The sequence below is a fragment of the Dryobates pubescens genome, chromosome 10, assembly GCF_014839835.1.
Source record: "Dryobates pubescens isolate bDryPub1 chromosome 10, bDryPub1.pri, whole genome shotgun sequence".
Lineage (NCBI taxonomy): Eukaryota > Metazoa > Chordata > Aves > Piciformes > Picidae > Dryobates > Dryobates pubescens.
The window spans coordinates 13210512-13225272 of record NC_071621.1 but is presented as its reverse complement, the minus strand read 5'-3'; the positions used below and the strand labels follow the sequence as shown (position 1 = coordinate 13225272).

General features: G+C 48.0%; 1 protein-coding gene across 5 annotated transcripts in view; it reads right to left on the bottom strand.

Annotated features, from left to right (window-relative positions):
- Positions 1–1928: 1928 nt before the first annotated feature.
- PAK1 (p21 (RAC1) activated kinase 1) overlaps positions 1929–14761 on the bottom strand; it is a 125596-nt gene continuing 112763 nt past the window's right edge. For all 5 annotated transcript variants that reach the window (XM_054164563.1, XM_054164560.1, XM_054164561.1 and 2 more), the window contains 3 exons: positions 11421–11617; positions 8659–8796; positions 1929–3664 (listed from right to left, as the gene is read on the bottom strand). In XM_054164563.1, coding sequence (XP_054020538.1) covers positions 3578–3664; positions 8659–8796; positions 11421–11617 — 422 coding nt within the window. In that variant the 3' untranslated portion in view covers positions 1929–3577. The remainder of the gene's footprint in view (positions 3665–8658; positions 8797–11420; positions 11618–14761) is intronic.

The following is a 14761-nucleotide window of genomic DNA, read 5'->3' as shown; positions in this document are numbered from 1 at the left end:
GCAACCCTGGTTGCTTCATAAAACAGTGGCTTTTGTGTCCATGTGGTGTCCGCCCACCAAGCCTCTTCTCAAGCCCTAAGCAGATCGTTTAAGTCAAGTAAGTGTCTCCATGGAAACTTCCTTTCTCGAGGAGCCTCCTTGCTGGAGAAAAACCATGCACCTCTTTTGTCTGGTAGGAGCATAAAGGCTCCTAGAGAGGAGCCTGCAATGACTCACCAGCCAGATTAATGCCCTTTAAAAACAGATCCATTCAACTAAGACATTTTAAGGATGGTTAAGGGTGGGCAATAGCTGATGCAACTAAACTAGCAAGTTCTGCCATCCCCTCCACCCCTGCTCTCAGCTTCATAGTCTTGCCTTCTTCAAGGCACATGCACACTCTTGGCCCTGCTGAACTCCGGTCATCAGTTTAAACCAGCCCTAAAGTAACACAAATCAGCAAAGGGAGGAAGCATCTTGTCAAAGCTACTTGCTGCTTCTTCAGTAAGACAATCCTCTGGGGGTTGGAAATGAAGAGGTGAGCTTCAGCCTGTCCCTCCACCAAGCTCTTTACAAGCTGTAGCATGTTACATCCTTTTTGGTACAGGATTGCTTGAGTTCCCCCCCAAAAGGAAGCCAATTTTCTGAAAGGCTACTCCAACAATTGAATATTTCATGTTCTAATACAGAAGAAAGACTTTAATATTAATAGACAAATAAATAATTAAAGGGCTATGATTAAAAATGGTTTCAACTCAAGTCAATCAGTTCATAGAACATGGGGGTGGGGGAGAAGAAAAAGAGAAGCAAAGCCACCAAAGAAGTTGTCAAGTCGAGAGTCACTTTCAGGTCACAGGAGAATCAAGATGTTCTCAGGAACAAGAAGGCCTTAAGCAATCAGGTCTAGTGGGAGATGTCCTTGCCCATGGCAGTGTGGGTGGAACTGGATGATCTTTAAGGTCCATTCTAACCCACACCACTCCATGAGTCTATGAAAAATAAGCCCCAGGTGTTAACTTTAAAGTCAGAGGGTTGCTGTTAAGGAGCTCTCTGTGGCCAGGAAGGTGCCATGAAGGGCTGTGTGGAAGCTAAGACAGGTGGCAACGCACAGCTGAAGGGAAGGACGTATCTCAGAACAACAAACTAACTCCATTCTCCTGAGCTGAAGGTAGTTACAAACCTTGCTCAGATCTTCTGAGAACATAAAAACATGATGTGCCTGTTAACTTGAAACTAGGTCTGGGAACACCATAGCAGTCACCTCCTTTTCTCACCCATCATGAGTGGGAAAGAAAAAGACACACGTCTGCGGTCACAGTCTTGCAGCTTCTCGGCGCAGAACAAAAGGCTTTTGGCAAACCTCCTCTCAGGCAGCTAACAGAAACCAGGCAGAACCGATTCCAGGTGGAAGTCAATGTGACAGAAGCACATCATGAGCACAAAAGGAGAGGAAAACAGTCATTTGTGTTGATTCTGCAGAGCAAGAGAACCCAGAAGGACAACTTAAACACACACAAACCACCTCTTCTACCTTCTGGGGGGGGGAAACTGAGCAGAAATCCTGCTGCAGAAAAATAAGCTGAGCTAGGGCATGGATGGGATGCAGAGAATGGAGTGTGCATAAACCACATGCTTGTGGATTGGATTTAATCCTGTGAGGTCAAAAAGAAGTCAGTTGCCAAATCTGCAAGACTAGAGCCATATGAGATTTTAGATAAGTGAGATCTAGCCCCCAGTTCCTTTCTTCCCATGTATGCCATCCTGAGTCTTCCACATACAAACAAAGTCCTTATCCAAGGGCAGTGGCCTTCCATTTCACAATCTCCACCTTAGCTCCAAGCAGAGGAGCTCACCAATACTTCACATCCTTCTCCAGGCTGGGAGCTTTCCTGTTTTGCCCATCTTTGGATACAACCTTTGAGAGGAGAAACTCAGTATTACAAGAAGCTGAAACATAGGCACGCGAAGGGGAAGAAGCTGCAGTGGCACCGGACTTCAGGCTTGAGTCTTGAGACAAACAGTTCCCAGGCTGAAGCACAAAAGGACGAGAGAAGGCACCATAGAAGCAAAAGACCTCACAAACTCTGCCTACACCCAGTAAAATTAGTGTAAGAGCTGCCATGTATTGCATGGACAGGGGAAATACATTTGAATTGAAACCCAGGTGCAGGGAGGAAAGGGCTGAGCCAGCAGCAGGTCTCAGCATGACACAGGAATGAGCTTTCTGCGCAACACATGCGCCGGGGAGAGAGACAAGGTAACAGACCAAAGGATTCCAGAGAAAGCAGCGCCCCCAGATACAACACAGGTCTTTTCTCCACTTTCTGTGTAAAGTCACTCCCTTGAGAGTCACTCAGTGCCCCAGAGGCCTGCAGAAGGAGGAGCAGGAGAGAAGGTTACCTTACGTCATTCAACACATCCAAGCATCCTGTGACGACACCACCAGACCTGTTTGGGGAGAGTGACTTCTCTGATCCTCCCTCAGCCCCAAGTTAAGAAAGGCAGCAGTCATCATTTTATTAAAAATCAGTGTACAGTTGAACACAAGCCCAGTGTTTACACCTCAGTTTTCCAGGTTCCCTGCTCTTTTTACAGACTATTAGCAACCAAAAGGAATCAGTAGCATAAAGCAACCACTCTCATTTCCAAAAATTAACATTCTCCACGTCTCCAAGGAGAAAGCAGTATCCATGATCAGTTCGTTTTCCATTGGACTTGCTCTCAAGAAGAGTTTTCAGCATCATTTTGCAGGCAAATCTTATCTTTACAAGGGTAATTGCTCTGTTTGCTGTATCATACAGGGCAAGGGTCTCTAAGAAGCCTCACAGCACTGATAAAATAACCCTAAAAGAGCCCTCTGCCATTTTTTTCCCCCATGTGATTCACCCTCTAGAACATCAGAAAAGTTTGAGCTCTCTTTAAACTAGCGGAGTTGAAACTAAAGGGAGAGGAGGAGTCCCCCTAGTTCACACAATCTGGCAAAAAAGATCATCCAGGAAGTTCTCCCGCAGCTGCAGGAAGCACACAGAAGCCTTCTCCATGCTCCCTGGAAGCATCCAGCAGTGCTGTAGGAGACGAGCCTTCACACCCTCATTCCCCTTTCAGTTGTTACAGCTGTTCACACGTCTGCTGCCGGCTTCCTCCAGTCGTCCAAAGCACAGAGCAGCCTCAGTGGTCTAACAGCAGCTAGCCAGAAGCAGGAGAAGTCCAGGCAGCACAAGATTTAATTTATTAAGATAAACATGGTCTAAGGCTCCACATGATTTTTTAAAAACAAACACAGTAAGAAACATGAAAACAAACTGGCTTTGCTACGTTGGGTCAGGCTCAGACGCTCTCAGAAGGATCTGCTCAGCCACGGAAAATTCCCCGCTCACCCCCGTCGCGAGGATGGGAAGGCGGCTGTGGAAGACCAGCGACGTCCCTGCTGCTTGCCCTTCCACCTTCAGTGAGCAACACCTCTGGCACCCTTCAGGGCAGAGCAAAGTTTAAGAGCAGCCCCGTGAAGCAGGAGCAGAAGGGGAGAGGGGCAGGTAACTGAGTCTCTGAAATGAACATCTGAAAGTCTTCACGTGCCGAGCGTGTCGACTCCACCACTTCAGTGGTTGTTCTTGGCTGCCTCTTTAGCTGCAATAATCAGAGGGGTGAGACTAGACAGAGGTTTTGCAATTTTCAGGAACTGGTGCTGGGGAGAAGGAAAGACAGAAAGAAAAAAAAGGGTTAAATTTTTCAGAACATGCTCCAGCAGCCTGGTGGCTACTCAATATATTGGCACCCGGAGCCACGGGAAGCTTTACAACCTACACTGATCTCTGAAAGAGGGGAACCTGGAAGGTCTTTTACCACCACAAACTTTTGAGGTTTGCCCAGATTTACACCCACCTTTGGTTGGAATAGAAGCATAGAGTCAGTTTGGTTGGGAAAGACCTCTAAGATCATCAAGTCCAACCACCAGCTTAAAGCCGCTGTAGTCTGGAGAGGGACTTTTTAGGATGTTGGGCAGTGATAGGACTGGGGGGAATGGAGAAAAACTAGACATGAGTAGATTCAGATTGGATATCAGGAAGAAATTCTTCACCATGAGAGTGGTGAGACACTGGAGCAGGTTGCCCAGGGAGGTGGCAGGAGCCCCATCCCTGGAGGGTTTTAAGACCAGGCTGGATGTGGCTCTGAGCAACCTGATATAGTGTGAGGTGTCCCTGCCCACAGCAGGGGGGTTGGAACTGGATGATCCTTGAGGGCCCCTTCAACCCTGACAGTTCTGTGACTCTGTGATTAAGCCATGTCCCAAAGTGCAGTGTCCACAGATTTCTTGAACACCTCCAGGCAGTGCTAGACCTCTAAGATCATCAGATTCAACCATTAACCCAGCATTGCCAGGTCACATATCCCTCAGCACCAACATCTACATGGCTCTCAAATCCTTTCAGGGATGAAGACTCCACCATGATGCTAAATTCCCCAGTGTTTGTACATGTTCAAACCCATACAAAACTCAGCCAATTGCCCTGGGCAATCATGAATTCCTGCAGAATCTGTAGTGAAATTCTGTGCACTAAAAACAGCCTGTGTGGTTCAAAGACAAGGCACAGGGGTTCCTGGAGGAGTCGTCTCTCACTCTTTGCTGCCATCACAGGTCTGGGGAAAGCATTGCCTGGGACTTCCATGGATATTAGAGATCTGAAAAGCAGCTGGCATTTAGAACACCAGCACAGAGCTTGCAATACAGAATCATAGAATGATAGAATGGTCTGGGTTGGAAGAGATCTCCAAAGCTCATCCAGTCCAACCCCCTCTGCAGTCAGCAGGGGCATCCTCAACTGGATCAGGTTGCCCAGAGCCCTGTTGAGCCTCACCTTGAATATCTCCAGGGATGGGGCCTCAACCACCTCCCTGGGCAACCTGTTCCAGTGTTCCACCACCTTCATGGTAAAGAATGGCTTGAGTTGGAAGGAACCTTAAAGATCATCAAGCTTCAATTCACCTGCCATGGGCAGAAGCACCTCCCACTAGACCATCTTCAGAATCACAGAAACATTCAGGTGGAAAAGACCCTCAGGATCACCAAGTCCAATCCATAGCCTTACTCTACAAAGTTCACCCCTAAACCATATTCCCAAGCACCACATCCAAATGACCTGTTGCTTAAAGGCTCACCAGCCTGGTCTAGAATAGAATAGAATAGAATAGAATAGAATAGAATAGAATAGAATAGAATAGAATAGAATAGAATAGAATAGAATAGAATAGAATAGAATAGAATAGAATAGAATAGAATAGAATAGAATAGAATAGAATAGAATAGAATAGGGCAGGGCAGGGCAGGGCAGGGCAGGGCAGGGCAGGGCAGCTCAGCTTCCAGGGAGTCCACAACTTCCCTGAGCAACTTGTTGCAGTGTCTCACCACCCTCATAGTAAAGAACTTCTATCTAGTTTAAAATCATTGCCCCTTGTCCTATCACCACAGGCCCTTATAAAAACAGCATTGGGTCCATCTCATACACCAAGTGCTCTCTTCTGTAAAACAATCTTGACTATCAAAACAGCTCTCAGATGAGACTGAAGGCATGTAGGGCAAGTCCACAAGCTGTTCTGAAAACAAAATGCAATTATATCTCACAGGACTTGGGAGCATCAGAAGGGATCAATCACGCAAAGCTCCCAGATCAGGGGGGGCAAGGGAAATAAACAGGGACTAAAAGACAGCTAAAAACCAGGCAGAAATGTTACAGTCAAAATGTTCTCCTGCTCCACAGAACAGAACATTGGTGCTCTCTGATATTCTGGGCATGGAAAGTCCAGAAGAAAAAATTCTCTTTTAGCTACTGCCATTTTGCAGCTGATTAATGCTTCATTACCACCTGAGAAGGCAGTAACACATCCAAACCTGAATCCACTGGAGAAACCAGTGGAAAGAAATGAAAACACAAAAGGGGACTGTCTCACAGTTTGGGGTCTGAGTGCTCCCCATCACTGATTTCTTTTACAAAGAGCCACATTTTCCACCCCCATGGCAAATTTGACCGAAGGAACGCACAAACCGCTCCTCTCTCCCATGCCAGGAAAAAGCCTGGCAGCCTGGCCCTCCCTTCTCACCAGGAGTTCAGACTAGACTTTCAGTGAAATAACTGGTGGCAAGGTGATGAGACACTGGAACAGGCTGCCCAGAGAAGTTGTGGATGCCCCATCCACGGAAATGTTCAAGGCCAGGCTGGATGCAGCTTTGAGCAACCTGGGCTGGTGAAAGGTGTCCCTGTCCATGGCAGGGGGGTTGGAACTAGAAAATCTTTAAAGGTCACAGAATCACCAAGGTTGGAAGAGACCTCAAAGATCATCAAGTCCAACCTGTCACCACAGACCTCATGACTAAAGCATGGCACCAAGTCTTTACCACTCAGACCATTCCATGATTAAGATATCTCACAAGCTTTGTTCCATCACCTCTGCAACGAGTGTCTGCTCAGTGAGTTTGCTGACTATACCAAACTGGGAGGCTGTCTGATACACCTGAAGACTCTGCAGCCATTCAGTGAGCCTTGGACAGACTGAAAGCTGGGCAGAGAGGAACCTAATGAGGTTCAACAAGGATAAGTGCAGAGTCCTGCACCTGGGGAGGAATAATAAACTGCACCAGTACAGGTTGGGAGGTGATCTGCTAGAGAGCAGCCCTGTGGAGAAGGACCTGGAAGTGCTGGTGGATAACAAGTTCTGCATTGGACAGCAATGTGCCCTGGTGGCCAAGAAGGCCAATGAGATCCTAGGGTGCATTAAGAAGAGTGTGTCCAGCAGATTGAGAGAGGTTCTCCTCCCCCTCTACTCTGCCCTAGTGAGACCCCACCCAGAGTACTGCATTCAGTTCTGGGCTCCATGGTTCAAGAGGGGCAAGGATCTGCTTGAGAGAGTCCAGCAGAGGGCTACAAGGATGATGAAGGGACTGGAGCACTGCCTGATGAGGAGAGGCTGAGAGACCTGGGGCTGTTTAGTCTGGAGAGGAGAAGACTGAGAGGGGATTTAATAAATGTATATAAATGTCTGGGGGCTGGGGGTCAGGAGGGAGGGGACAGGCTCTGCACAGTTGCACCCTGTGATAGGGCAAGGGGCAATGGATATAAACTACAGCACAGGAGGTTCCACCTCAACATGAGGAAGAACTTCTTTACTGTGAGGGTCACAGGACACTGGAACAGGCTGCCCAGAGAGGTTGTGGAGCCTCCTTCTCTGGAGACTTTCAGGACCCATCTGGTTGCGTTCCTGTGTGACCTGTGCTAGATTCTATGGTCCTGCTCTGGCAGAGGGGTTGGACTCAATGATAGGATAGGATAGGATAGGATAGGATAGGATAGGATAGGATAGGATAGGATAGGATAGACCAGGTTGGAAAAGACCTTCAAGATCATCATGTTCAACCTATCATCCAACACCACCTAATCAACTAAACCATGCAACCAAGCACCCTATCAAGTCTCCTCCTGAACACCTCCAATGATGGTGACTCCACCACCTCCCTGGGCAGCCCATTCCAATGGGCAATCACTCTCTCTGTGATCTCCAGAAGTCCCCTCCAACCCCTAACATCCTGTGATCCTGTGAGTAGTATCTGGCAAAATATGCTAACAACAAACCAGTGCAGTTACTGCAAGCCATGCATGCTCCAAAGAGCTCTGTGATCCCTCCACTAGAAGGACACAACCAGAACATCCAATAGCTAGAAGCTCTCCTGCTGTCCAAACTAGAACAAGCATTGCCAGACCATGACAACATGTACAGATGTCATGGCCAGCTATGTGAAGAAAATCATGGGAATTAAGGGACTCAGCATTTGGCAAGCCTGGGGCACAGCTCTTCTTTGAGATTGGTTACAGAACATGCTGCACAGCTGCTCCTAGAGTAGCAAGAACAGCATAAAAGTGGGAGTAGCCTGTTCAGACTTTGATATAGATTTAGATTCTGGGGTTGGTTTGTTCATTGTTTTGTTTTGCTTTGTTTTTCTGGCAGGTTACCTTAGCTGTGCTTGTGCCTTCAGCTGGTAAGTCCCCCTCTGCTTGGCATTGGTGAGGCCACACCTCTAATACTGTGCTCAGTTTTGGGCCTCTCACTATAAGAAAGACATTGAGGTGCTGCAACATGTGCAGGGAAGAGCAACTAAGCTGGTGAAGGGCCTTGAAGTCATGTGAGGAACAGCTGAGGGAACTGGGGTTGTCCAGCCTTCAGAAAAGGAGGCTGAGGGGAGACAGCATTGCTCTCTATGACTGCCTCAGGGGAGGCTGGAGCAAGGCAGGTTCCCAGTCTCTTCTCACGTGCAGCAAGTGACAGGACAAGAGGAAACAGCCTCAAGTTGTGCCAAGAGAGGTTCAGGTTGGATATTAGGAAAACCTTCTTCATAGAAAGGGGTCTCAGGCATTGGAATGGGCTGCACAGGGAAGTGGTGGAGTCACCATCATCCCTGGAAGGATTGAAAAGACACAGAGGTCTGGTGCTTAGGCCTGTGGTTCAGCAGTAGTAGCTTAGCAGTAGTGATTGTGAGTTCTAGGCAAGAGGTTGGACTTGATGATCTCAAAGGTCTCTTAAATACTTAGAACTGTTGAGGCTGGAAAACTCCAAACAAGATCTCTCTATAAGCCAGGCCTCACTCAGGACTGCATGATTACTCTGATTACAGCCCTGTTCCCCACCACCTACCTGGAGCAGCTCTTTTGCAGAGCCTCTCTTTTCCACGTCCATTTCAAGACAGCGATTTAGGAAGTCTCTGAATATGGGCGAAAGCTTCTCTGGGTTCTGCAGCTCTGGAGTCCCATTAGTGGCAATGAGATACAGAGCCTAGGGCAAGAACAGGCACCAAACAGGAAGTTATGAAGGTTAGATTCCATCTCTGGATTAGAGAGACACCCATTTCTTCTCTCCCCAGCTCAATGGAGAGGAAAAAACCACCACCTTATCAAAGGGACTAATCAATGCTTGAGTTCCACCAAACAGAATAGCTGCCAGCCCTATTTTTGTGTGGATGGGATCCAATCCTTTATTGTTTCACCCTCATAATCTGGGTTGGGATCCTGCAGCCCTCTCAAGGGATTAAGAGGACAAAAACAACATTCCAGACCATGTTTACATAGGGAAGTTAACTGGCATGACTCTACCAGGGCCAGACTCCTGCAATAACTATATCTTCATGGGAAGGTGCCCCTGCATAAATAGGAGATTTTGTTCTGTCAGTACTTTGCCTGAGTGCACAAGACCTAAAGAGTCAATAAAGATGCAGTTGGATCCTCACAAAAGCTGTCCAGCAGACCCTCAAGCAGCTTTTAACACCCTCCAGAGACAGTCAGCTTTACTTCTGCTTAAGGACACAGCATTCTCAAACACTCCCCTCTGAGAAACAAGGAACTTGGTGAATTCACCCATTTCAGGGTTCCAGGCAACAAACTTCCTGGATGGATTTTCAAAGGAAGGGGAAATCTGTCAGAGACCTGTTAATATGCAGGCCCTTCCTCTCAGCACATCCCACGGGAGCAGCCTGATAGCCTGGGAATTGGCACAAGCTGAGCTGTTAAACGAGGTTAATATGTGCTGTGGCTTAACCACCCTCCCTTAACTCAACACCCAGTGTCCTTCACAGAATCACAGACTCACCAAGGTTGGAAGAGATCTCAAAGATCATCAAGTCCAGCCTGTCACCACAGACCTCATGACTAAACCACGGCACCAAGTGCCACGTCCAGTCCCCTCTTGAACACCTCCAGGGATGGTGACTCCACCACCTCCCTTTCACTCTTCTTCGATGCCTCTTTTCCCTCCACAAAATCACTTCCAGTTCTGCACCTTGAAGGTGGCTGAGCACTGGAACAGCTTTGCCCAGAGTGTTGTAGTTTGAGTTGGGTGCCCCCCTGGTGCATTCACTTCCTGTGTCCAGAAGTCCAGCCCAGAGGGATGGACACAGGAAATTGTGTATTCCCTACCATAATTCTTTGCACCACTATAAGATCCAGTGCGGAGTCTGGCACTTCCTCTTTCCTTCCCTCTCCGAGACTTGGTAACTGGGGGAGAGATCTCCCGGCCATGGGCCTGATTGGGCCCAAGGCCACAGGGGGATGGGCAGTCTCAGGCCTGGCCAGCTGAGACTAGCCCAGCAGAGGGAGGGGGAAGAAGGAGCCCTGGGGGTTTTGCATGCACCCTCAGGTGGGGATGGGATCTTTCTTTGTCACTGCGCTTTGGGTTTTGTGTAACATTCACTGCTTTCTATTTAAACTTTCATCACCTTTGCAATCCGTTTGCCTGAGTCGTTATTTCTGCCTGTGGTGGGGAGGGGACCTGCCCCAACCCATTACACCAGAGAGATGGTTTGGGCTCCATCCCTGGAGATATTCAAGGTGAGGCTTGACAGGGCTCTGAGCAACCTGATCTAGCTGATGATGTCCCTACTCACTGTAGGAGGTTTGGACCCTTAGAGGTTCCTTCCAGCCCAGGTGATTCTATGATTCTATGAATAGATGGAGACAGAAGTTAAGCAGGATTGTCTAGATCCCTTCATTCGATGTAGCTGAGGGAGAAGACATAAACCAAACTTATATCCAGAGCTGCTATGTCCCTACAAACTGACAGCATCTTCCCTTCTTGGCAGAATTCTACTTGGCATCTCCTTGGCAGAATTTGATAGCAGTTGGACTTGATGATCTTAAAAGTCTTTTCCAACCAAAACAATTCTATGAGGAAATCCTAATCAGGGGAAAGACATCACAGAATCATAGACTGGTTTGGGTTGGAATGGACCTCTGAAGGTCACTTAGTCCAACTCCTCTACAGTGAGCAGGGACGTCCTCAACTAGATCAGGTTGCTCAGAACCCTGTTGAGCTCACCTTGAATATCTCCAGGGATGGGGGCTCAACCACCTCCCTGGGCAACCTGTTCCACTACCCTCATGGTAAAGAACCTGCTCCTAACATCCAACCTAAATCTACTCTTTTATAATTTCAAATCATTGTCCCTCATCCTATCACTGCAGGCCTTTGTAAACAGACCCTTTCCAGACTTCTTGCAGGCCCTCTTCAGCTACTGGAAGGCTGCTACTAAGTTTCCCCAGAGCCCTCTCTTCTCCAGGCTGAACACCCCCAGCTCCCTCAGCCTGTCCTCATAGCACAGGTGCTGCATCCCCCTGATCATTATCATGGTCCTTCTCTAAAGCTGCTCCATTAGGTAGATGTCCTTCCTGTTGAGGGCTCCAGAGCTGGATGCAGTACTCCTGGTCTGCAGAAGGATGAACTCACACCTTTGCTACCTAAAACTAATGATGGCTTTTAACTTAAAACCTTGTCTTCTCACTACTACATCTAAGGAGATGTGGGGGTGCAGGTGGTGAAACCATGCTAGAGGATTCACCTGCCTGATTTAGAGCCTAGTTTCACTCACAGGCTTACTGAAGACCTGAAGGTAAAAGCTAGTCACTTACTCTCAGGGGGTTCTCATTGAGGTAGGGAGGCTCTCCTTCGATCATCTCGATGGCCATGATCCCCAGTGACCAGATGTCCACTTTGGGCCCATATGCTTTCCTCGTCACCACTTCAGGCGCCATCCAGTAGGGAGTCCCCACCATGGTGCTGCGTTTGCTCTGCTCAGGAGTGATCTGGGCACAGAAGCCAAAGTCAGCTGGAGAATGGAAGAGAAGGGGAAAGAAACAGACTTAGAAATCATGGAACTGTTTATGTTGGAAAAGACCTCTAAGATCACTGAGTCCAAACATCAGCTTAAGACCACCATGGCCATTAATCATAGAATTGTTAGGGTTGGAAGGGACCTCAAGGATCATCCAGTTCCAACCCCCCTGCCATGGCCAGGGGCACCTCACACTACATCAGGTTGCTCAGAGCCACATCCAGCCTGGCCTTAAAACCCCCCAGGGATGAGGCTTCTACCACCTCCCTGGGCAAACTGTTCCAGGGTCTCACCACCCTTATGGTGAAGAACTTCTTCCTAACATCCCATCTGAATCAACCCATTTCTGGTTTTTTCCCATTCCCTCTAGTTCTATCACTACTTGACACCTTACAGAGTCCCTCTCCAGCTTTCTTGTAGGCCGCCTTAAGATGTCCCCAGCTGCCTTGTCCACCTGTGATGAGCCTGGAGTTAAAAAGCCAAGGCCCTGCCCAGCATTGTCCAACAATGACCTGGTTTTGGCAGCAGCCTGCCCTGCTCAACCTGATCTGCATTGTAAGCACTGTGCCTATTGAGCCAAAAGTTTAAAAGCCTTGAAAGCTGAGATCTCTTGGTGTCTCAAATGAACCTTTAAAACCTCTGGGCACTTCTTGGGCTGTTGGCTTGTGCATTGTGGGCCCATGTCCAGGTCTCTGTACTCTCCCCTCAAGGGAAGATCACAGAATCATTAGAACTGTTGAGGTTGGAAGAGACCTTTGAGACCAGGTCTGAAATGGAGGCTCACTTCATGCCAATCAGTTAAAAACCCACCTGTTTAAGGTCTCCACAACTGGCAGACCTGCTTCCTACGTCAGCAAGTTTCCCCAAGGTTTCCTGATGCCAGAGCTGTGGCACACATTGCCCTGCTGCACCCTCTGGTGTGTTGCTGCTCCCACTGTGAAAGCAGGGTTGGTTTTGTGGCTAAGGCAGAAGGTGTTGAGAGGTGAGTTTCTAAATCTGAGTCAGTGAGGCCATGGGGATTACAGAGCTGCTGACTCGCCTGCGTGAGCGACGATGGGGATCGGTAAATAACCATATTTGGGTGCTGAGACACTTGGCTGTTTGCAGCACTGTGCAGCTGTAACAGACTATGTAATATATGGGCCAGACTGTTCCTGGGTATGTGAAAATCAAATCCAGTGCATAGTCTGATCTAGATATAACCCTTAAGGCACACACTCTATTGTCTGCTGATATTTTCAGACCTGGAGATAGTACTTCCCCAGTAGGTACAACATCCCCTCAAAGAGAATCTGGTCTACAGAGCAAACAGTGTCCAGAATTAAAGGACCTAAATTTACACTGGCTATTTTCTTTGAATAGACAGAAAGCTGGAGAGCCTTCATGCAAAGATTGCTTGCTCCAGTGTCTTGTTTGGATTTGTCCTACCAAAAGAAAGCTAATTCTGTTCTTGTGAGGCCAGCAGAATCCACAAAGCAAGATGCACTGCCCATCCTGACCCCCTGTGGCACCACAGGGCTAATTTTAGGCCAAATGATTGAAATTAAACTGATCTCTAGCTGAGCTCTCATCAAGGGTAACAACCAGGACAGGTACATATGGTTCATGAACAGAGCAAACTTCCAGGAGAGCCAAGAAGCAGCTGAAGTCCAGAAGGTTAGTGCGTCATGTCCACAAGGACTTCTCTAACGTCAAACTACAGCCTGGTACCTGTGCTCCAAGAATTTAATCCCTAAGAACAGAGCAATTTGGCCCTGATCAGCAATTCATTGCTAACACTCCAGAGATCTGCCTGTACCAAAGTACAGCTTTAGTCTAAAAAGCAATTATGTGCAAAAAAAACCCACCCCAAACCCCAAACCTCACCCCACCTTCTTACTCAGCATATCTGCACTGTGTGAATTTTGAGTCATATCTGCTGGTGCTGTCGACAAAAATAGAGTTATTTATGCCTGCTGGGTGTTAGCCAACAGAACTGAGAGGGAGAGAAAGGAAGCACAGTTCTGTTAAAGCTATAGGTGGAAGATAATAATTCACTAGCTTCCAGACTTATCTCTGCGTGGACAATGACAAGCCCAACAGCTACCTTAGCACCCGAGGGGCAGAACAGTCTCAAGGTTTCTATTGCTAGTGATAACACCACAAGGAGGAAGCAACATTTAGAAGCCAGTCTGGGTTGCTGTTTTAAGATTAGAAGGCTCCTAGCTATACAGTTTCCAAGCTTTCCTCCACTCTCCAGGCCACCCAAGTACCTGCAGTATTTTCCAGACTGAAGAGACCACAGTGTATCTTTATTTGGAAGAGACCTTCAAGATCATCTAGTCCAACCTTAGACCCAGCACTGCAAGGTCACCACTAAACCATGTCCCTAATGTCACTCATGTCACAGAATCACAGAAAACATCTGGTTGGAAGAGACCTCAAAGATCATCCATGCCCAACCCTGACCCATCCATGACCCAGCGCCAAAGGGTCAGCACTAAACCATGTCCCTAAGTGCCAGGTCCACACAGTGTTTGAACACCCCTAAGGATGGAGACACCACCACTGCCCTGGGCAGTCTGTTCCAATGTTTGAGAACCCTTTCAGTGAAGAAATATTTCCTAATATCCAGCCTGAACCTCTCCTGGTGCAGCCTGAAACCATTTCCTTTAGTCCTGTCACTTAACACCAAAGAGAAGAGGCTGCCTCCTTGCTCCAACCTCCCTTCAGGCAGTTGTAGAGAGCCTCCTCTTCTCCAGACTGAACACCCCCAGCTCCCTTAGACACTCCTCACAGGCCAGGTGCTCCAGGCCCTTCTGCAGCCTCATTGCCCTCCTCTGGACTTGCTCCAGCACCTCAATGTCCTTCCTGTGGTGAGTGGCCCAGAACTGAACACAGTACTCGAGGTGTGGTCTCACCAGTGCTGACCACAGGAGGATGATAACCCCCCAGTTCCTGCTGGCCACAGTGCTTCTAATACAAGCCCAGGATGCCATTGGCTTTCTTGGCCACCTGGGTACACTGCTGACTCATGTTCTGAGTCAACAGGGTCAACCAATACCCCCATGCCCCACACTTTCAAACCCATTCTTCCAGACTAGAATAGCATTAAAGTGCTGTTATTTTAGTCCACAGAAACAGATGGCCCAAAGCTAC